We start from the raw sequence: 24,521 nt of genomic DNA, 5'->3' as shown, positions 1-24,521 counted from the left end.
ACTGTCTGTCTAGCACTTTAGCCCAGACTGAAAAGTTTTCTATATATACTCACTGGAAACTTTATTAGTTACTCCTACTCAGCTGCTTTTTAATGCAAATATATAATCAGCCAATCACATTAGAGCAATTCAATGCAATTAACCATTTAGAAATGGTCAAGATAACCTGCTGACGTTCAAACTCACCATCAGAATGGGAAATAAAGGTGATTTAGGTCTTAAAGTTCTGCATAACTGCAGAACTTTGAAACAGATGGGCTTCTACTGTGTTTAGAAGACACACAGTAGAAGATCGTAAAAAGTTGCCCAGCCTGAGTCTTGATTTCTGCTGCAATATTCAGATTGTAGGGTTAGAATTTGGCATAAACATTATGAAAGCATGAATCATTGCTGTCTTGTATCAACAGTTTATGCTCATAGTGGTGGTATAATGAAGTGGGTGATATTTTCTTGGTGCACTTTTGGTCCCAAAGTGCCTGCTGGCACATCCCTTTATGACCACAGTGTACCCATCTACTGATGGCTCCTTTCAGCAGGATAATGTGCCCGTCCTCAAAGCTCGAGTCATCTCAAATTGGTTTCATGAATATGACGAACAGCATAGCTTATGCAAATGTCACCAGATCTCGATCCAACAGAGCACCTTTGGGATGTGGTCGAACAGGAGAGTGTCATCATAGGTGTGGAGCCTACAAAACTGCAGTAACTGTGATGCTGTCATGTCAGCATAGACCAAGATCTCTGAGGAATGTTTCCACCACCTTGTTGAATCTATGCCACAATACTTACTCAATACTACAACATTATAATACTTTTATAATATATTTATAATTGCATGAATTTCCATTAAAATTGCAAATGCATGATCCAGGCATATTATAACCTTTGCCAACCTAATTTTCCATCGTGGTAAATTCATGCTGCTGTGCAAAGACCATTTAGAAAAAGTCATAAATAAAACCTTAAACCAATCAAGCTAACACAGATAAATATATATTAAATAAAGGGCAAACTTTGCCTATTTCCAAGATAAACTGTTAAAACTGGCTATCCATCTATCTTTACCTTAGCGTAAAGACAGCATGTTCCCATCTCTTCTTGGTTTAGTCTATTTAGCGATAATATATCCATTTTAGATCACATCTTTCTTTCAAGTGATACTTTTAGGGAAAATCTCAATAAAGAATCGCGATTTATTAAGATTCTCCGTCAAACTGCCTCAAGTCATGAACAGATTGGATGTTCCTGTAGAATCACTCAATGTGCTGTCATTTAACCCAAGGTATGTCTCTCAGAAGTGTTTTACAAGAGAACCTTGTAGAGATGTCTCAGTGAAATGAATTTTGCTTTAAACTCGAGCCTGTCTTGTGGCTGAAAATAAGAGCTATAATAATCTAATAAGGTGTTCACAGATACATGTATTCCTTAAATAATGGCTATAGTATGTTGCTCCATATCCAAGTCTATTTGATCAGCATCTCCCCCCCCAAGTTAGAGTGGGACTTTACAGTCTGTAGTAGCTTTTTGCTACTTTGTGCAGATACACTGGAGACTCACCTATAAAACAACAGGCCTAGAGGAATCTGTCATAGCTCCATTAACACTTCTGCTTCAGCCTCCTCTTCTTACCTTCCTCCCCTCATTAATCAACAGACCAGCCCTCTGGGTGCAGCTCTGCAGCTAAGCTCACTTTCAGTTTGTGTGTCCGTGCATGTGCGCATTGAGTATGTGGGCATTGTTTGCGTGCGTTTGCATCTGTGCATGGGTGATTTCATGTGGCAGCGTGTAAATGGCTAGTATCCAAAGGGAATTTACTGATAGGTTTGTTAATTTTTGTGTCTGACTAGAAGTCAGAGATCCTGTGTCATCAGTCGGTCATGCCTCTGAAAGTGTTGCCAAATTCACTTTAGCCATTATGCGATCCAGAAAGGTTGTTTCAAATCCAATCTTCTGAAATGAGCTGTTAAAAAAATGACATTTGTATACACGGATGCAAAAAAGAATCAGATGAAGTTATTCTTGGGGAAAAAAGACACACCAACCTTTTATGTTTGAATCACAATCTATAATGAGTTCTTCTCCTGCAGTTACCTTTCATCAGCCTGCTTGCCAAGCACATTCAGTACAGTGTACAGCCAAAGATAGCCTCAGCTGTGTGTGCGTATCTGTGCTAAAGGGCTTGTCTTTGTGTCTGTGTTCTTAATTTAATCACTGTGGCACATAGGTAAACATTATTATGGAGTTCTTTAATAAATATTTAAATATTACACCTGTTTTGCTTCAGATGCAGCCAAATAACCTTGTTGAATAATGAAAATTTTCCCATTCTGTCAAATGAACACGATTTTTTTTTACGTGGCACTAATTGCTGGATGCTGTATTATTAATGCATTGTTCAAACAGCCTTGACCTTAGAGTCTCATGTAAACGGAAGGAAAAAGGAAGCAGCTCTTGTCACCCAAAGGTGTGGAAACTCTTTTTTTTCCTGTTTATTTGTGGCTGAGTTTGTACACTCTCCTTCCCTCCCTCTTTCTTTCTCAAGGGAGTTCTTTTAATAGTAAGGAGGTGACAGTTTACCTCTCGCTGAGCACCGTGGTGACAGTTTGGTACCTGCCCAGCTCGGCATGAAATGCCTCGACTGCCTTGCCTTCAAAAGCAGCCTGCTTTTAAAATTTGCACTCCCGTTCTAATGAGCCAAAATGACCTCAAGTGTAGGCCAAAGCAATCTGATCCCATTTCTATTAAACAGCTTTAATATTTCCGTGAGAATTATTGTTCAGGGAATGAATTTTGGGTAAGGACTGCCAAGGGAAATGGAGCACACAATAGTAGCCTTGGCAGTAGCACTTTGAGTGGATCATTTAAAGGTCATAATGGAGAAAATAGTGGCTCTTAAGAGTCATAAAACCATAGAAAACATGCAGTTATTGGACCAAATTTAAAGTGAAATATAAAATAAAAGAACGAAAGGGAAGTTAATGTGTCAAACTTTTGACCCACAATGTACGCAGGCGGATTAGGATTGAAGTAATTTAACAAAAAGTAAGTTTGAAGTTCAGAGCAGGGACTAGGGCGCGCATTAGCTGCTGTTACACCCCCTCCCTATTTATACACATACACCCCCCTCCCTTCCTCTTATGTTCCCAATTGTTCTCTTTCATTTCAGAGAAATGTCTGTTGGGCAAAGTGATAATTGCATTCCTCAATGATTTCATGCTGAGACACAGAGTGACACTGAATCGCAGCCCACTTATTCCAAGGGAGTGTGTTCTTTGGGAGGAAATGAGACAAAAACAATATGACAAACTCCATCGGACCCCGTTCTTTGACATAAAAGTCCGCATTTTCCACTCTTGCACACGCGCGCGTTTATTCCCCCCAATGTCCTCTTTGATTTCGCAGACCTAAACGTGGCTGAGTCAAGTTAGTTCCAGCAACACAAATCTCTTGCTTTCTGGTTGTGAGGAAACGGTCATTGCAGACACAGAGCTCGCTGCTTCCTCAGCTAACCATATCAGAGAAGCAGCCTGAACATCAGTGAGCGAGTACCTCTTTAGAATTAATCCTCGGGGGGAATGAATGCACCAATGCATGAGGATTACTTGCTTTTAGGGCTTCTGATGAAATTCAAATAACAAACGCTTGCACAAAGTGTCCTGGAAAACACTTGGCGTTTCGTAATATCCTGCTAAACATGCAAATATTCGGTGGAACGCTGCACAGTGGTCTGTGCCTCATTTGATTTCACAGTCTTTATTGATATGATAATCAAGTGGTCAGCTAATGGTAATTAAGCTCAATCGGTGAAGTTGGATCATGGTTGTGGGAAAGAAAAAAAAAAAGCTGCTTTCATCCTTTGACTTTATATCCTCTTCCCACAGCAGCTAGTCGGTCACTTCTGAGGGACTGTATTTCTAACAGCCCCTCACCTGTTGGCCTAGATGCTAATTTTGAAGCTGGCGGCGACGAGAGCACCAACATACTAAAGTGGAAAATAAGGCTTTGCCTACATTACATCAAGACCTCAGTAGATTTTCGTGCTTTTTCTGCATTCAGCCCATGCCCTCCTTCATTTATGGATTTAGTTCAGTTTAACATTCAGTCCGCCTACTGGATGCATAGCGCTGGACAACTTATTCTAGTATTATAACCAAAATAACACTGCGTTGCATTGTTGCTCTCTGCCTGCGATAGCCTAAGTAGGCTTGTTGGTGAGGCCCACAGTCAAATTCTTCTTTGTCTGTGTGTTATTGTCTGTGAAAGCTCCAGCCTTGTACATGGATTAAATGGAAATTGCAGTGAGTGTGTGTGTGTGTGTGTGTGTGCAGAGGATTGCTGACTTAAGCTGTAATACATAAAGCGGTTTGGATGAGGGATGGTTTAAAGAGCAGGCAATAGTCATAATGATGACTTAAAGCAAAATTGGCCCGACAAAAAAAATGTTTTACACATGGATGCAAGTCCAGCACTGCTTTGAACGCTGTAGCCAACAGTGTCTGCCAACCTCAGTGTCACATTGAAATCAATAGTGGTTAAAATATACGATAGCATAACTTTGCTGCAGCGAGGAAAGCAACATTATAAAACTGTATTGGTAGATTATGGCATTATGATCACAGTGTAACGCTTTATTATATGCTTTCTTAATAAAACAGCGTTAAGTCTCCTTGTCTCCGTGAAGCCGCTTGACACAAGCAATGCGTCACCCTGTTTACACCACAGGAACATTTCCCCACTACTTATCTTCACTCTCTCTCATACCTGGGAGAGAAACTTCAATATTGACCCACATCTCCTTCAGAATAATTTGGCTGCTATTTTTGTGCCGTGCTTAAAAAAAAAAGAAAGAGAAAAAGGAAAAAAAAAAATGCTCTGCAACAGTGGCTCTGACGCCTGAATCCACACAGTGTGTGACATTTTAACTAATGTTGTTCTGCTCAAGGCTGCGCAGCCCAGCATGGGTCAAACATCTCCCTTGTCTCTCTCTCAGTAATAAGAAATCAGCAGTAGAAACACTTTCTCTGCGCCCAACAGTCTTATTTGCATGAAAATTGGAAAGATTTTTTTTAGTAAGACTGTTTGCTGGCTTTCTAGGATGTGAAAAACACTAGTGTATGTCAAGTGGCAACCTCTCTTTGGAGTTCCTCGAATAGTCTCTTGAGGCTTGCCCCAAAATTGACTCATTCCTCATAGACTTCCATGTTAAAATGTTCAACAGCACTAAACATGTTTTCCAGCCTGATACAGAAACATTTTTTTGGTCTCCGTAGCTTTTTTCCTGCCTCATGACTCCTGTAAAAGGTCCACATTTTAATATAACTTACATCATTTTATCATTTTAGATGGTTTTTATTAGTGGTGTGGCCACTTTAACTGTCATTTCGTCTATTCAGCAGTTTTACTAAAACACTGAGCTGACATTTTCTTTTAATCCAAAGGTACTATCTTCTTCTTTAAGGTGCTCCCTTTAGGGGATCATCTTCCTCCAGCTCATCCAATCCCTACCGTCCTCCTCCGTCACACCAACCCTCTGCATGTCCTCCTTCACTTCATCCATGACTCTTCTCTGTGGTCTTTCTCTTTTCCTCCCACCTGGCAGCTCCATTTTTAACACCTTTTGTCCAGTACATCCAGTGCGCCCCCCCTTCCGCACATGTCCAAACCATCTCAGCCTTATCTCTCTGCCTCTGTGTTTGTGACTCCCAACAAAATCATCTCCATCTTCTGCCTTTTTGTCAGTGCCACCGTTACCAAACTATACATCACAGAAGGTCTCACTACCATCTTGTAAACCTTCCCTTTCACTCTTGCTGCTATCCTTCTGTCACAAATCACCCCTGACACTCATCTCCACCCACTCCACCCTGCCTGCACTCACTTCTTAACCCCTCTTTTGTACCGTCCATTGCTTAGAATGCTTGACCCCAGTTATCTGAACTCATCTACCTTCATTACCTCTGATCTGTGCATCTTCACCTTTCTACCTGCCTCCTCCTCATCACACATTTCCATCCTGTCTTGTTTCCACTGACTCATTCCTCTTATCTCCAGAGCATACCTTTACCTGCCCAGCCTCTCTTCTGCCTGCTCCCAAGTCTCATTGCTGATCATCAGTGTTGTCTGCAAACATCATAGTCCACAGAGACCCCATAAATCAGTAAATTATGGATACACCTTGGTAAACAAGCTAGCGAGGCTGTTAGCTGTTATTTCTCCAGCCTTACCTTCTCATTGAAATGTTGTCAGATCCATATTTGACAAAACTTAGTTGAACAAGGTAGGCCTGTTCAACTGATTGTCATCACATATATCTAATAAATCTATAACTAAGCAGCAACTTAGTGGATTTAAGCTTGTGGACATGGTTAAAACACCTGCTGAAGATCAAACTGGGATTTTCCCGCACAGTCATCTCTAGGGTTTACAGAGAATGATCTGAGAAAAGAAAAAAATATCCAGTGAGTGGCAGTTTTCTGGATAAAGACGACTTGTTGATGCCAGAGGTCAGTGGAGAATGCTTTGACCTAATAGGAAGACAACAGTGACTCAAATAAGCATTCATTACAGCCAAGCATCTCTGAACACTCAATGCATTGAACCTGGAATTGATTAAACGCAAGTATTGTTGCTGACCATGTCCAAATCCTTTTAGGAGCACATTTGGGATGCTGTGAAACGGGAGATTCACATCAGGGATTTGCAGCTGACAAACCATCATCTGTGTGATGGTGTCATGTCAGTATGAACCAAATTCTCTGGGGGATTTTCCAGCACCTTGTTGAATCGGTGCTGTGAAGAGTTAAGACAGCTCTGAAGACAACAGTGATTCCAACCCAGTCCTACTAAGATGTACCTAATAAAGTGACTATAAATATGTTCTGTCTGTGAATTTCAGATTCTTTTAAACCTTACGTAAAAGAGGTCGCTATCAATAACTGTTCTTAATGTTTTTATCACAAGTTCTATTTAAAAGTATAATTTATCTTAATGGAAAGCTGCAGCCGGTTGCTTCTGTGGCTCAGGTCTATTCTTTTTCAGCAGCTGCTCTCACCACCCTCCTGCTCTCCCTTGGACTCTCTATTTGCTGCTCTTTTTCTTATTTTTTCTATCGCCTGGCCTTATCCCTTTTTCTCCATTGCTCTCTTTTATTACTGTCCATTACATGCTCTTTTAATACCGCCTGCCCTTGCGTTCTTTGTCATATTGGGTAGACGGACCCCTTGCTTTTGGCGAGGAATCAGCTGGAACCTGTTGTCCGTCATATTTCATGCCACATTGTGACTGGGATCCAGTTTTCGGCTATGAATACTCGACTATGAATACTGTGCGTAATAGCACACAGACATGGCCAAGGCCTTAACAAATGAAATAAGGGTTGCTAATACTCTGATATTACATTTTGGGACCAGTTTGGCTCATGAATGTTTGATGAGAATGTCCAATCATGCATAGACAGAAGAAAGAGATGAGGAATGGGAGAGGAGAAATTTAGAAGAGAGAGACAGGCAAGAGACAAATCAGGGGCTTGGAGAGAAAGTGAGGAGAAGGTGTGTGTGTGTGTGTGTGTGTGTGTGTGTGTGTGTGTGTTTGGGATGGAAAGGGGGAAGGTGGGGGGCAGTGATTACTTGCTGCTGAGGTAGCACTGCATTACACATGAGGATTTGGAATGGCCCAGATAAAGTAATCTATGATTAACTGGGGCGCGGCTGGCTTGCCACCCTGCCAACAGCTGTAGTCAGGGGCGAATTACAAAATTATGGGATGTCCAAACATTTCAGATGCGGCGGGAAAAGTATTTCGGTACAGGAGGCGAGAAGGTTGGGTGGGATGGGAGTTATGCACGAGGTCAAAGGTGACAGCCAGCGGCTAGAGGAGAGAGTGACAGAGGGCGCGGTGGTGCAATTAAGAGAAATTTTGTTGCAACCTTTGAATTTAGCTGAGAATTGTCAAAATTCCGGAATAGTCCTGGGAGGATTTTGGGGAGGGGAGCCGCAGGCCGGGGTCGCGGTCGGAGGAGTGATCGCTGCGATGATTGCTGTAACAACTGTCCGACGGGATAACAAATCAAATTATAAAGATGGACACCCCAGCACAGACCCTGCCGCCGTCTGAAATTGATTGCTAGCACTAGGAGCTGATATTGCGTGGTCTGGTCTGTCATAGTCCATCAGGCATCATTATCACCAAGGGAACAGTAAACCTTATGCAGAGCTGAATGAGGAGGGAAACTTCATCCACACTATGCTGCTGGCAAATTAGACAGAAAACAACAACACAGACAGAACAGTGCTTTTTCAAATGTTTGCTTTTTAATGTGTTCTTATCATTTCAAGGTCAAATTTAATTTCTGTTCGGGATGCTGCAGAGCAAAATTTTCCACAGCTAAGCTGTGGCTAAATCCGGTCTGTTACTATTATGTCTAAGTGTCGCGGGCCTACCTTGATTGCAGTGCTCTTATGTCTTGTATTGCCTGTAAGTACAGCAGCAATCATCTTTAAATCATAGTTTGTAAGATATGAATCATCAAGAGGGTACAAACCCTGCCCACATTTGTCCCATCTTTCATCGAGTATCTGAGGGATAATAAAAGCATTTGTGCCTCTGAGGTATTACGATCGTGTTTCAGTATTCACTAGTTCTCCCAATCTAACAGTCAGCTATTTTTATTCCGCTGTGTGATTAGTCATTTAGCTGAAGCGAGCTGTCATTGGAAATCATTTTCACGTCTTTAGACAGTTCCTCAGTTCATCCAAATAACGAGTGATTTTGCCTGTGGGGGGAATAGGGTTCATATTTTATTGAGAGGCGAGACAGTTCCTCAATAACGTCACAAGTTTGATAATGTTCCGTGAAGTGAATGGACTTTGTGTTCGAGGCCACTTACAGAAAATGTCTGTGGCTCAAAAGATGGCTCATTACTTCGTTCCATGAGGTGTCTGAGCTCTTAAATTCTTCTCCAGGCCTGTCAGTCAGGGCTTTATACACCCCTGCAGCTAAAAATCCTAGCGGATAGGAATCCAAGTTGAACTTTAAGGTATTTATGGCTACATTAAATGTCACTACATCATAAAGCAAAGTTATTTTATAGATAGACGGATCTGTTCTCAGCTTGCCTTTGAACCATGAGGAGTCTGCTTCCATGCGATCACACTTTGGCTCTGGTACTTCTTCCTGTCTCCTCATGCAAATCTCAGTTGTAGTGCTCAATTTTGTACATTTATGGGGGTAACAAATCCACAGCTTTGGAGATCCACAGTTTCAGTCCATACCTCGTAATTTAAGTGGGATCCACAGGAGGAAATTAGGAAAAGAACCTAATTTTATCACATGCATGATTACTTGATCACAATGAAATCAATGAATGAACAAAAACCAGATCATACTATTTCCACTCCAGGCTTTACTTGAGGGACCTTTTAAATATAAATGCTTTAACAAGACTATCATCCTTTAACCAGGAGCTACCGACGACTCCAAAAGACTGTCATCTTCATCCTCCTGCTCTGTGCATCGACTGTATAAAACAACATGTAGGACACTTAAACTGTCTGTTCCAACACAAAGCTTAACTAGCAGGGTTGTCCCTGCAGTTACACAGCTGAAGGGAGTCTTCTCTTTATCTGACTTGGCTGTCACATAATCCCCTTGGCGTGTCTGTGTTTACGTTCATGAACTGAGTTTCTGCACTTAACTTTTACAACCTCTCTCCGTCACATGGCCAGCTATGTTAGTGAAGTGGGGTGGCAGTGCGGCATGGAAAAAGGGAATCACAAGACAAGATTATTGAGGTTTGAATTGCAGGTTCACTAGCATTGCACCCTAAATACAATTCATACCAGCTATGATAGCACAGCTGGTGTGAATTGCATGCATTGTGGAATGAGTCTCTGCATGTGTCATCACGGCAAAATGTTGTTCTGGAAAACTGATTGCTGCTGGAATTACAGCGGAGGGTTTTTCCTGACTTAGGATGCACCTTTGGGGGTGACAGTAAATGCAGCAGTAAGCATGAGATTGTTTTTAGGAATTGCACAAATTCAGCATAATTCTGTTCCTCTTTTTTATGACAATTTGATAAACAAAAGCCCCATTTTACTTAAGTAAATGAAACCTCAATTAAAAAGACTTGAACACTGGTGATTTTCCTGTGGTTCTGACTAAAACCTGTTTAGGGGTGTCAAAAATTCCCATAAGCAGGAAAAAATAAACATGCAGAGGCAGTTAGGAGTTTGGCAGCTGTTTCTATGGCTGTCTGTCTGTGGATAGACAGTGTTTTGCAACACTTTATTTCTGAAGTGTAAAGATGGTTGTAGTCCCTGTTAGTCTTGAGGACACATCTAATGATGTAGTAGTGACTATTAAGCAGTTTAAAAATGCATTCAGCCTGATGACTCCTCTCACATTATTTAGTGCATTGCTACCAGCTAAGTAGAAAATCTACTATATTTTATTTGTTGAGAGCCTGCAGTGTGGTGAAAATTACACATTTGCTCAAGGTCAATCCTACTAAGCCAGTGCTGTAAAAAGCCATTTTCAAGATATTCTATTATTCATCATTTTTAGCAGAATTGAAATTATGGCTTACCCACTCCACAGCCAATTCACTGCTTATTTCGCAGGTTGCTGAAAGTCATCCTAATCAAAGATCTTGAGCACTTTGAAGCATGCTGTCATCAACAGTTTGCATGATATCACTCCATGTATTCTTTCCTGAATCCTTACAAGCGGAAGGATACAACTGACTGTTCTTCATGGTAGAAAGCTTACATGGATTAGGAGCTTAGCCTTTCTTTTTGTAGATCCAGACTGTTGCATTATAACTGAAGAGTTTGGCCTGTTTTTTGCTTTTTTTCCCCCATCTGACCTCAAAATATGCGCCTTAACAATGCCCCCACATGTTATTTTTGTTGTCACTTTTTTGAAATGCAACCTCTTTTTGCCTACTCATTGTTACCAACTTAGGAAATGACAAAGGATCAAGGTCATGTGGACAAACTCAGCAGGAGAGGTTTTTTCTGACCGTTTTGAACAGATATAAATAGACCTTCTGTTTGTTTATACGTATTGTAAGATGGAAAATACATTTTGTGCAGTGTTCAGTGCTACTGGAAATGAAGAACCTCTCACCAACATGCTCTCATGAACAATGTTTCTGCAATTTGCTGCCACGCAGTTACATGCAATTAAAAAACATTTTGTTCCATATTTTTGTCTAAATTCATGAGATAACTTGAATTCATGTAAGGGTTTTGGATGTGTCTTTAGAAGACTCTTAGACTCTTAGAGTCAACCTCTAAGGTTTTTTTACTTTTTGGGTAAATTCAAAGTCCTTTAGTTAATCTATTTTTTAGATTTGTTGATGAAATACAATAAAACTTGGTATGAGGTGATAATAAATCCATCAGTTTGCAATACTTCACATTTAAATAGATCTACAAAAGCCTATTTTAAACCAGTAAGCAAAGGATTTCTATTTGCTTTCTTCTGTTTTTGGTATGTTTATTTATGAATAAAGAGGACAGCTGCACACACACACACATATTATGTAAAATCGTGGGCAACTTGTGTTGAAAAAATAATTTTCTTTCATAAATCATTCCAAGATCGTGTTAATGAAGTGTTAAATTTTTAATGACCCAATCTCGCCTGGATTCCAGCGGCCCTTTGGGTTCATCTCGCAGCCCCAAATTTAAATGAATACACAATAAAATGACTGCTTTAAATCTTCATATAGGCCTTTTCATTTTTTCTCACCTTAGCAGGCTGATGGATATTGGGGTTCACTGAAAGCAGCATTTTGATCAGTGGATCGTATTAATAATATATGGATGTCTTTAAGAGACTACCATACACGTCTGTATTTAATATATCTGAAAGCATTCTCAAAGCTGCCAATCAAGATTATGGGAAAGGTTCAGACACCAGATTTCAGTTAAGTCGTTGTTGAAGCTGAGGAGGTGCATGATAATTAGACTTGCTCTTTACTCTAATCTGTAAAGCTGAACAAATCTATTAAGAACTTGGTGTGTTCTCAGAATACTGTAAACTAATATGAGGAGAGCCACTGTTGCTCTGGATATGTAGGCTATTTTCAGTGACATCTGCGCCATGACTACTACTTTACTGACAGGTAGACCTGCTTCTGGGACCCTTCTGAAACGCACTCCAGTGCATCTGGTGGAATCGTAAGCATTGTCTTGAGTGGGTGCGATCAGCTCCGGTGACTGTGTCAGAATGCACCGCAGCTGTGCCTGGTGTATTTTAGGGTTTACTTACAATTGCAGCACTTGAAGCTGTTTTATACTGCAGATCAGTGAGCCTGCTCCCACTGAGACTAAGATGAAGTACGTGTTTTTGGACATTTGACCCATTTTTTGTTTGTAATTTTGTCTCCGTACAGCACCACAGAGGATCTAAAATTAAACAACCAAGATGTGATTGAAGTGCAGACTTTTAACTTTAATTTCAGGGATTTTGTAAAAGCACTGCACGAACTGTTCGCGAATTACGGCCATTTTTATAATACAATTCCCTATTTTCAGAATTGGACAAACTAACATAACTTTAAAGATAAGGATTATTTTTAATATTTGGAGGAAAATCCTTCCTGGTTCCTCCTTTGAGATGCTCTGCTAGGCTTTTACTATAGTCACCCTGAGTCGTTTGCTTGTTTGTGGGTCTTTGACGTCAGTTTTGTATTAAATAACTGAAAAGCATGCTCTGTTGGGTTGAGATCAAATGTCTGACTTGGCCATTAAAGATGATCTAATTTCTTTGCCTTGAAAAACTTTTGGGTTGCTTTTGCAGCGTGCTTTGGGCATCATTGTCCATTTGCATTGTCCATGGCTGAGTGTGAGCAGAGAGTATAGCCCTGCAGACTTCTTAACTCATCCTGCTCCATCGCATCATCAACAAAGGCCAGTGGCAGTATATGCCCATACCATGACACTGCCTCCTCCATGTTTGGCAGATATTGTGGCTTGCTTTGGATCATAAGCTGTTTCTCTCCTTCCATACTTTTCTTTTCACATCAATCTGTACAACTAAATCTTTATTTCATCTGTTCAAATACTTTCTAGAACTGCAGAGGTGTTTTGACAATTGCTTGCTCACAGTGGACTGTCTGATTGTTGGGGTTTTCTCTGAATAACCGTACAATATAAAGTGTCTTGAGGTGACTGTTTGGCCTTAATCAAATAAAATTGAACTGATTACAAAACTGAATTACAATTCCTAAAGTTTTTGTTAAAAAAGCAGTTTTTTTAAAAAGTGATGGCTTCCTTCACTTACACCGACATCTCTCCGGACCTCATTCTCCAAGTTCCAGGAAACAGCTGCAGAATGCAAGTTCAAAACTTAGAATAAAGTCCAGATCTTGCATTTGCTTCATTTGTTAAGAAATAACAAGGGAACAGGCCTCACCTGGCCATGAAAATACTTGTCAGTCCAATTACGTTTGAGCCTCTGAACATGGAGCACTGTGCATAAGAATGGATCTAATTCCTAAACAGTTAATGCAAATTTGTCAGACACCTTGAATTCAAAGTCTGCACTTCAATCAGATGCTGGTTGTTTGATTTAAAATCCTTGGGGGTGCAGAGGCAAAAATACAAAAATATGGGTTATTGTCCAGAAACTCATGGACTTAACTGTACATTCAGATCCATAAAGTTTTGGATAATCTTAATGAATAGTTTTTATTTTTATCACATTGAACATACAGACTTTATTTTTAACATGAATTAATATTCACAGGAATTTTTTTTAACCAAACCTGGAAGTGCTAATCCTTTGAAACTCTCCTAATTTAAAACAAAAATGAATATATTCAACTTTTTATTTTAAGCCAACATTTCTTGAGTCAGAATTAAATATAAACATAAAGCTGAACAAAAGATGAGTTGTTTTGACTAAATTCTTGCATGACTTTTTTTTGCAGTGCATAAATTTGCACCCTGGTGTAGTCATCAGGAGACGTGGTATCTCTGTCAGCAGACGGATGACACACTTGATGTGGCTGCATCTCTCTGTTTTTAGATTTCAGTATTTCGGTGCCTGGATATTAAAACCCAAACAGGTTTTGAGGATTAAAACTGTCTGTTTTACAGCTCAGAGTAAGAAACTTGCTACCAAATGTAATCTTGTTGATTTATTCTGTGCCAACAGGCAAGAAACCTAGTTATTGTGTGGTGAATGCCATCGCATGCTGCTTTTTATGATGATAATAAAACACATTTAGTTTCCATCTTAGACGACGCAAAGAGACAAACTTACAGTTTTATTTTATTGCACATTTTTCCTCCCAAACTTTTACCCCTAAAAGTAAAAATACTCGGTCAGGTTAAACTATCAAGACAATAAAACTGATATTTCCTAGTTATTATTATGCAATAAGTATAATGGGATTGACTTCCCACCTTCACAGAACAATATGCAGCTTAACCACTTTGTCTCTCATCACCACTGTGGCAGCACTGTTGCTTCTACCCTTTAAAGGTTTATGTAAGTGAAGCCAGAGTCTCTTTATGAAATAACTCATCATTCTTGCTGATTTGCGATCTCTTTCCTGATTGGAATAAATTGGACTGATTGAAGGCGATGTAATTTCTGAAAACAAGAAGTAGATTAACTTGTTAAAAGCAAGTGATTTGATGCATAAGTGACTTAACATCAAGAGTCAATCACAATTATGCTGTCAGTAAGCAATCAGAATAACCGAGGATGAGGAAGCAAAGTTGGCAGTCCTCAAGGCGGCATGCAGTTGCTTATTTGTTATAGGTTTCTGAAAATCTGTGTAGTGCAAGCTTTGCCTATTTTGTGTAATTAGCCTCAGGTATTTAGTGGAGATGGATCTGCTCTAACTAATCGCTAATCAGAGAACAACTCAAAGCAAATCTAGGTTGATTTATTTTCTCCAGAACTGTCTTCATCATTGCATTGTTTTTTTTAAATTCCCTGAAACTGGTTACCGGTAATTGGTTTCTTGTGCCAAGCATTGTATTCCTCACTGTTCTGGCATTAAATGAGTCACACCAAACCAGCAGATAGTCTCATTCACGTCTGTGTAATTACAATCAGTGTAGGAGTGTCTCTGAATAAGACCCACCAGCAGCACCAGAGAATAGGACTGCCTTGACAAAGCATTGACATCTGTGGAACAGGCAAAATCCATTCATACCCCCTAATTCTTATTTTGCAGGAGCTATCTCACTGAGCTTGCTTTTGTGCTGGTATAATTACTTAATCTGAGCACTCCTAGGGTGAATTACTTTGTGTGCAGAAAGCAAGCACCATTGCTTTGATTCAAGCTCCCAAAGGGGAATTGAGGCTAGGTTTAATTTTACTGTTTTAAAGTTGCAAATGAATGTCCATTGTCAAAAGGGACTCACATATGTGTTTGTGCTTCTCTCCAAGCCGCAGCATATTTTTGATTTTCATCGTCACTATTATGGAAATAAATACAGTATGTTCAGTTTAGAGTAAGATTTAACCCCTCCTTTGTTTCCCCACTTCTTTAAAGGATTTTATGGATGGTGTAGGGAATGATCCACAGTGCATTAGTGCAGAGTGTGTAGTGTGCTGTTTTCTGTTGTTTGCTGTTTATAATGGGCCTGTGCAACACTTAACTAGAATGGAGGCCCATCAAGGCAGACTGATAAGGACCTAGGGATCCACCATAGTCAATTACTGCAAAGTGCCAAGTTCAACTCAGCGGGCCTTTTATGAAGTACACCAGCTGAGTAAACAAATTAATCGTACGGCTGTGGTTCCCCAATCCAACCATGCGACCCAGGGCAATCATACATCAGACAGAGTGAGCGGCTGTCTCCACCAGGAAGGGTCCTACTATTAAAGATAGGCAACCACATAGGACTCATTAGCTATTGGCCATCGCACTTGTTTTGCTTCTCGACTGCACTGTTCTCTTTTAATAGCTTTTAACACCCCGACACTGCCTTTGTATGAAGATGGAGGTGATGTTTAAGAATTCTGCCATTTCCAAATGCCTTGTCAGCACAGCAATGGCGATAAAACAAAGTAATTAGAAAAACATTGTCCTGCTAAAATCTACCGTTAAAGGAAAAAGAAATATTTTTGAATATATATATATTTATAAGGCAAAAATTGGTCTACAGGTGCACATGCATGAATCTATGTTTTGTGTTCAAATGAAGCAAAGAAGCAGTTGTTTAAAAAGTTCAATATACACTATATAACCAGAAGTATTCAGTCACCCATCCAGATCATTGAGTTCAGGTGTTCCAATCACTTCCATGGCCACAGGTGTATAAAGTCAAGGACCTAGGCATGCAGACTGCTTCTACAAACATTTGTGAAAGAATGGGTCGCTCTGAGGACCTGTGCGTGGTTCCATGATAGGAAATTGCAACAAGTTCAGTCGTGAAATCTCCTCTCTACTAAATATTCCACAGTCAGCTGTTAGTGGTATTATAACGAAGTGGAGGTGACTGGGAATGATAGCAACTCAGTCACAAAGTGGTAGGCCACGTAAAATCACAGAGTGTGCAGAGGTCGCCAACTTTCTGCAGAGCCATTCGCCACAGATCTCCAAACTTCATGTAGCCTTCACATTAGTTTCATGGAAGGAGTGTGTTTATGGTCAAATAAACACGCTCCTAAACCTTGTGGAAAGCCTTACCAGAAGAGTTGAAGCTGTTATATCTGCAAAGGATGGGACGACATCATATTAAATCCTATGGATTATGAATGAGACGACACTCAAGTTCATGCGTATGGAAGCAGTCGAGCAAATATTTTTGCAATATGTTGGTGAAATCTTCAGCTAGTGGAAGATTGTCTAAAACCCCTCTAAAGCGGCATCCACACTGGAAGCATGGGTAAAATAACTGCCAACCACACAGGCGGTACCCAAAATAAGCTTTTCTCAACTTCCATGTTGGCGATCAAAGCAATTCCTATGAGATTGCAGAATACCATCGCTTGAGATGCAGATATATACCATAGAGCAGGGGTGGCCAACTCCAGGCCTCAAGGGCCGGTGTCCTGCGGTTTTTAGATATCACCCTGGGTCAACACACCTGAATCAAATGATTAGTTCATTACCAGGCCTCTGGAGAACTTCAAGACATGTTGAGGAGGTAATTTAGCCATTTAAATCAGCTGTGTTGGATCAAGGACACATCTAAAACCTGCAGGACGCATGCTCTCGAGGCCTGGAGTTGGCCACCTCTGCCATAGAGGGTTACCTATACACTATCTAGTTGGACAATCTAGTTGCAACCAGCAGCTAGCTTCAAAGGAATAAACACCAAGCAAATGGCCTGCAGTGTGGATGCACGTTTAAACAAAAAATTTTTTATTAAAAAACCCATCAAGTAAAGCAAGGAAACATAATATCAGGATATATACATTTTAAGTTATTTTGTTTTCCCTTAAACACAGTTATTTACCCAAGACTTTGTTTCTTCACTATCTTATTGATGACAGCTGATGCACTACTACAACTTTAGTCTTTCCATTATTGGAACCAACTCAAAATGAGACTTTTAAATCATAGTTAAACACTTTTAGAGCCTCTTGGAGTGAGAAAATATAAGTTTAGTAGTCAGATCCCAGGTCCCAGCTTCCCTAGATAATGACTGTTGCTTTTCAGCCCCCTCCACCCCCAGTAATCACTATAATGCACAGTCATCTCCTACACCAGAGAGGGCCACAGTACATGTCTCTGCATGAGAATATTGGCCCAAAGTTATCTGCAATTGCAATCACATTACTCCAAGTTTAAACTAAGTTATAAAATTGCAATGCTTAAACAGCAGTTTGTCCAAAACTCCAAGGAACACAAGTTATTTGTTGAGTTTGAAATGTTTCGTATACGTTATTGTCTATTTCAAGTTCTTCAACAATATGTGTTTGTGTAGGCACAAAATCTAAAGTAAAGCTTTATTGCTGGCAGTTTTAGGCCATATTTGGCTTATTGATAATAAATAAATAAGCACAGCAGAGCACCACAGAGAAAATCTCTTCATAATTGGATGAAAATATTCAGAATCTTGGATTTCAATCAATAAGTAAAATCATCTGATAATAAATCAAATGATTTTCCATTCCACCAAAACATTTTGATTTGATTTTCATTTCCCTCATATATTTATCCGCACAGCGCCTTTGACAGCTTAGGCATCAGGGCACCCATTTCTTAAATGATTACCTTTTCCCATTATTTTCCCCCCATGAGTAATTATCTTGGTTATTTAACAGTTTTTATCTGCTTTTATCCCCGTCTGCTCTCTGCTCTGCTGTGAAAAGGTTATGTCACCAAACTGTGCGCCCAACAGGATTTAGCAACATTTTAATCTGAATCTGACGACAGCTGGATGGATGTTGTTTTCTGCCGGCGGTCATAAATCTGATCCAAACCACACCTTCGTAATCCCAGCGCAGCAGGTTTGGAGTGTTTACAGTGAGATTATGTAACCTTTCGAAGAACAACTCACAAATTCTTCCTCCTCATTTCATAAACAGCCTTTTAGCTTAACTCAGCACACCTCGCAGTTTTGCTGCTGTAGTCTGGCATGACTTTAGATAGATACTCCTAGCCTTACTCTACATTTCAGCATCTTTGTCTGATGCTGAAAATTGAATATCCTTATTTAACAAGTACTAAGAAGATATATTTTTCCAGGATTATATTTTTCATACTGAAATAGATTGTCATGAATGTTTATTGCTATGACATAAAATGTGCTCAGGGGCATTTAAAATATTGTTCTTCAGAGGAATACAGATAATTTTACCATCAACTTGAAGCCAATTAGACGTTTCCCAATGCTGCATCTCATCAGTAGTTTGCTTGAGGATTGAGAATAACAGATCCTTAAATGTAGCAGGTCCAATGTCTGAATGTCCTCTGTGCCCATAAAATATTAACATTACAAATCCAAGGCATGCACTTAGTGGAGTTGCCACTGATCAAAGTGAAATCTTAATTTACTCAGTGGAAAACTGCTAGCAACCATCATAAGCACGTTGGTGTGGGCAGGTTCTCTGTGGTCCTTTCACTCGGAGTGACCCCAGCGAAGGTCATAGGTTAAAGTTGTTCTTCATACCACGAGTGTTACTGTGTCGAGGTGTTTGACTTCCTTTTGATCCTTTCATTCTCAAATAAAATAACATTTCCCAGAATTCATAGTGGTTAAGTATTCAGCAATCAGTGTAAGGATCAGTGTTATCGATTTTTTGTCAGCGCTTTCCAATTCTAAATTTGATGAATGAGCCCTGAGGTCAGTCTATTTGTCCTTATATAATATCCACAGCTTCACTAATATATTTATTTGCTTTGCTTGGACATTTTGCTGTTTTTTGGTCATTAACGGTGTGTTCCGATTCCAGGATGATCGCTCATCTTGCTAATTTTTCTATCTAGTTAATTTTATTCTGGTCTGACTTTCATATGATGGTGTAGTTTTATATCTGCAGTTACCATAATATTTGTTGTCTGTTGTCAGATCTTCCGGAGGTGTTGGCTGGTGTTCAAGAAAGCCTCGAGTAAAGGACCCCGGCGGTTAGAGAAGTACCCAGATGAGAAGGCAGCCTACTTCAGGAGCTTCCACAAGGTAAACAAATGACTCAAATACATCACTAACATCGTTCCTTTTTTATCAACTGTTTGTCTTGATGTCTTCATTAGTAGATAAAATGATTATTGAGTACTAGATCAGCATGATTGATTGTGATTTTGATCCTCTGGCTGTGACTAATACAAGTTGTGATCATCAATGAATCTATCAGTTACTTCTTGATTAATCTGTCCATCACCCTATGAAATGACAACTGCATATTCCCAGCCCAGTGTAATGTCTTAGGTTAAGACAATGAGTCCACAATATTTAAAATAATATGTAGAAGACTAAAAAAACTGTAAATGTATAAATTGATCAGGGAATTTTAACATTTCTGATTAAAAAAGGAAATAAATAATCCATCTTCTTAGCTGTGGGGATTAGGATTATTTTTTTATAGGAAAATCTGTGGCCTTATCTGTGGCTCAAAAAGGATTTTCTTTATGTCTGAAGATGTCTAAAGCATCATATAATGTTTAAATAATTTTTGTAGAGACGCACCGATTGCAGTTTCAGGTTTCTGATTTTTCTCCTAGTTTGACCTGCTGATAACAATTTTTGCTGATTTTTGATTTTACCAAACAAAACCAGGTGCAACAGATTCATAAAACACATTTGAGATGTTTTCAAATTTGTTTATCTCCATAATCTTTCTCATTACTGCTTTGATCCTTTCCTCTTTGAGGCTGCCGGCTTGTGGTTTGGGAAACTTGTTTTTGCAGTATCACACAACGGTTCACTTTAGCTAACTTTGGGTCTCCACTCACTTCCACGCTAACGAAGTAGCGTGTGGCCGTGAGTGTGTTCTTTCCGACTATTGTATGACACATTATGGACAAAACAAGTGCTCAATAATCAATCTGAACAGAGTAACATATTACATTGTATTTAATTACACAGTGCTGACTTTTTGTGTGCTGTACCAGTAAGTCCAGTGTTGGAGAGAAAATTCTCGTTGTGGGTGGTGAGGTTTAAGGATGCCAATGTCACTCAGTTCATTGGTCGATCATGATAATGCAGCATGTAGTGACCGCATTACCGTGAAATTAGGAATCAATATTCATAATCTCCAGAGTATGATTCGTGATGATTTAGTAACACCCTGACCTTTCGTCTAATGTAATCATTAGACATCACTTTGTATTTGACTCTACTGAAGTCGATGAAACTGTAGCCTCTATAGAAAACCATATATGCAACACCCAGCGGGTATTTAAGGTCATTAGAGGACCTTGAAACTAAAAGTTTGTCCGATCTTTGTCCTCTTGAATCCCAAAATCAGATTAAACCTGCTGTGTGACTCCTCAGGTAGCAGCCTAAGGTACTGTCTAAATGCTGATGACATTGACATGCAGAGCACAATTACAAGACGGGAGCCCAGAGTTTCATTTTGCAGGTTGGCCAATTGGTGGAATTAATTTGCTTCAGCTGATAAAATCTGATGGAAGTGGTCCCCCAGTAAAAATGAGATGTCAGGAACTGTCTTCTTAAAATCCTCCTGTCCTCTTCAAACTACAGAAACAAATGTTCTGGTAAAAGTCTCATGTGAACTGATTTTCAAGATTTTTTTTTCAATTTCTAGCACGACTTCTAAGAAAAGTATCTGCTGCTTATCTTTTAAGAGTATATTACTCACGAGGTGCTTTTTACACTGCATAAAAAGATTATGGAATATGGTTGTGCACAACTGTGCCTTGTTTTCATCTTGATGTATTAAGTTCTGTCCATTGGCCTCAGATGATGAAGTTAAGGATCTATTAAGACACAGTTTGCAACTTTATCTTGTCCTTTGGGGCCTTTTTCCTCCCTTCAGAAAGTAATAATCCAGAGTATAATATCTCACTCCCTGCCTCTTAAGCCCTTTGAAATACTCCAATTATGGCTCATTATCATGGTGAGTGGAGACGATGTTAAAGAGTAGCACTGTGAACTATGTTTTATCATAATGAGGGGAGATAACTGCAGATAATAGGGGACTGTGACATCAGTTTCTCATAAGGCGATATGTTTGAGAGAAGATTTAGTACTCTTTACTACTTGTGATTGTGAGTCAGCTGTGAGATTTTTCATTTCTGGTAGAATTTCACATTTTTTTCCACATTCCTGTCTGAGAAAGCTTGTATACAAGCTAGGTAGGTGTTTTGATCCATTTCCTTAGCTCGCTTTGCTGCTACAGTATCAGCCATGTATTGTGAATGAAACATCTCTATGCCTACTGCATCATGCTGTCACATGGGGCATCCTGTGTGGCTGTAACTCCCCTCCCAGAGGGATCTCATACACCCAGTGCTGGAGTGAGCGATGAGTGCACACATGCACCAGTGCGCCTGGTAATGCATCGCCACAAAGATCAAGAAAGGTCCCGTCTGAGGGCTTCATTCAACGCTGCAGTGCTTTGGGGGGAAATAGGCTGCACTGGTGGCTGATTTACACAATCAACACAAAGGGGATTGGCTTTTTTTCCCTTTCTTTCTCCATTCCCTCTTCTCTCTCCCACTCGTCTCCCTCTCCCTGTGCAGCTTTTGCTGTCTGAGGAGCACTGGTCCACGCAGTAAAAAGTCCCTGAATATTTTTAGCTCTCTGAAAACTTGTTCTTCTTTGTGCTACATTTTCTGAGCTCTCCCGAGGTCCCGACAGGAGCAGTTAACATGAAATGATGGAGCTGTAGCTAAATGCCTAATTTGTACACATGGATGTGGAACTAACCAGCAAAGCAGGGAGAGCTGAGCTGACTGAGCCTCACTAGTGCAGCTGGTTGTTCCACCAATTTGGTCTATATAGCAAAAATTATTGTACAAACTATGTTGCAGTTTTATAAAAACACTGACTAACTAAATTCATATTTTGTGTCTGTTAAATTAGAACCAGATCTCATCTGAACAAAATCATGTAGCCTGTGTGGGGAGGGCGTAAAGTTTAAGCTCGCTATGAAACTCCATAATCAAGATTTGCTTAATCATTCGTTATCAGGGTGGATGTCAAATTGTTGAAGCTCAGCTCCTGTGCATAGCAAATGGGGAATGGAGGCAAATACCACAAGATGATCTTTTCATAGTCAAATGTCTTGAGCCACACGTCCTTTCTTTATATTTTACTTCCAAGGAGCCAGCCTTTCTTGTCTTGTGCAGTAGTTCTTCAAGCTATCTGAAAGTGCTTTTTAGCTTAAACTATGAAAAATGCAACACATAGCACGGTTTGATAGGGATAAAATTGTATGTTTATGCCATCAAGTTGTTTTCCAAAGACCTATTAGCTAAAAACCTAGCATATTTGTCAGCATGGCGTGCAGTTTTTTCTTTTAAAATGTAGGGAAAGTGGAAAAGAGGAGGACAAAAGAAATGGTGGATCTAAAAATCTATTGACAGAAGATGAACTGAAAATCATCTCCTTAAGAAACCAGAAAAAAATAGAGTAAAGACCTGACGCAGGACCTGAGAGCTGCTCTGGACCTTCAGTAGATCCATGTACTGTTACCCAAGGTCTCATCAGAAATGGTCTCAGTTAGGGATGCACCGATACCGATACTGGTATCGGGTATCGGGGCCGATACTGTAAAATGTGTGCGTACTCGTACTCGTAAAAGTTAACCGATACCATGAACCGATACTAATGTAGCCCGCATTTGGGAGTAGATACTCATAATTCCCATGGACTTGAACGCCACGGTAACATAAGGTGTTCACAGTTATGTGAACCTTATATGTAACTGTACCCTGAATTTAATTTGCCCTGTAATATGTCACAAGGTAAATACAGGTAATTAGAGCAATCAAACTGTTATGTTAATCATAAAGTATTATTTTATGGTATGTAACTCTGAAGGGAGTTAAAATATTGTTCAGAGTTCTAATTTTCTGGAGGCCCGTGAAGGTAGCATAAAACGGGACCTGTGTATCTGTTGCAATGGAGGAGGAGAACAGAACGGCATGGAGAGATGCACCAGGTTAGCTGAGCCAAAGTGAGAGACTCGGCTAGTTTTACTGAGGTTAACTAGCACAAAAGAGTGTGTAACTAGAAAGCTGACCGTGTGGGAGCTTCGCAACAGAGTGTGGGTGAAGTGACTTTTTGTTTCAACGGTCGCACCACCGTGGAAAACTGTGTTTCCAGCTACGATCGCCGAGGCTAAAGGCTAGCCCGGACTGCTTGGCTGCACCACGGAGGCAGCCGCTATGGACTGTCGGGGAGCTGGACAGTGACTCGCTAACGTGCTGTAGCAGAGACAGCATCGGGTCCGCAGGGAGTGGATTTAGTGTGGGACTGGTGAACGGCGACCTACCGAGCAACGGAACTGTAAGTCAGACTTTTGTGCTCTTACTGGGGAGAAGAGGATTTTTCTCCATCGTCCAGCGTGAGCAGCAAACAGGCCTGCAACAAGTGTGAATGTGAGTGTGTGTGGGGCCCATGTGTGAATATTGTATGTTTAGTGGAGTTATATAACGTGTTTTGGAGTGTATATTAGTGAGTCACTTACCAAAAGGTGATAACATAAGTTGGGTTGTTTAATATAATTTGAAAGGGAATTATTTCATTTATACAGTGTATTTCATTTGGTTAAGGAATTGGAATATCATTTGAGTTTAAAAAAGGGATGTGTTGTACAGTATTTGTCTCTGCCCTTACCTTACGTTCAGTAAACGTTTCGTTTGTGTTAAAGAGTTGTCTGGGGTCGTTTCTTTACTACTGGTTAAGTTTAACTTGTGTGTGGTAGAAGTATCGGATTTTGTACTCGGTATCGGCAAGTACTCAGATCCAAGTATCGGTATCGGATCGGTTTGAAAAAATTGGTATCGTTGCATCCCTAGTCTCAGTAGAAGGGTCATTGTCAAGAAGCCATTCTTGAGTAAGGAAAACAGGAGAAAGGCTGAACCTAGACACACTGGGGAACACTATCTGTTATAGATTGGGCTCCCCAGAGGC

At 40.1% G+C, this 24,521-nt stretch overlaps 1 protein-coding gene across 3 annotated transcripts in view; it reads left to right on the top strand.

Moving 5' to 3' along the window:
• The window catches only part of dok6 (docking protein 6), a 56,187-nt gene that overhangs the window by 8,844 nt on the left and 22,822 nt on the right, over positions 1-24,521 (top strand). For all 3 annotated transcript variants that reach the window (XM_039616914.1, XM_031750080.2, XM_039616913.1), the window contains exon 3: positions 19,491-19,598. In XM_039616914.1, coding sequence (XP_039472848.1) covers positions 19,491-19,598 — 108 coding nt within the window. The remainder of the gene's footprint in view (positions 1-19,490; positions 19,599-24,521) is intronic.

This window comes from Oreochromis aureus, linkage group 9 (genome assembly GCF_013358895.1).
Source record: "Oreochromis aureus strain Israel breed Guangdong linkage group 9, ZZ_aureus, whole genome shotgun sequence".
Lineage (NCBI taxonomy): Eukaryota > Metazoa > Chordata > Actinopteri > Cichliformes > Cichlidae > Oreochromis > Oreochromis aureus.
The sequence above is the reverse complement of the archived record's forward strand: the minus strand, read 5'-3'. Positions and strand labels throughout refer to the sequence as shown.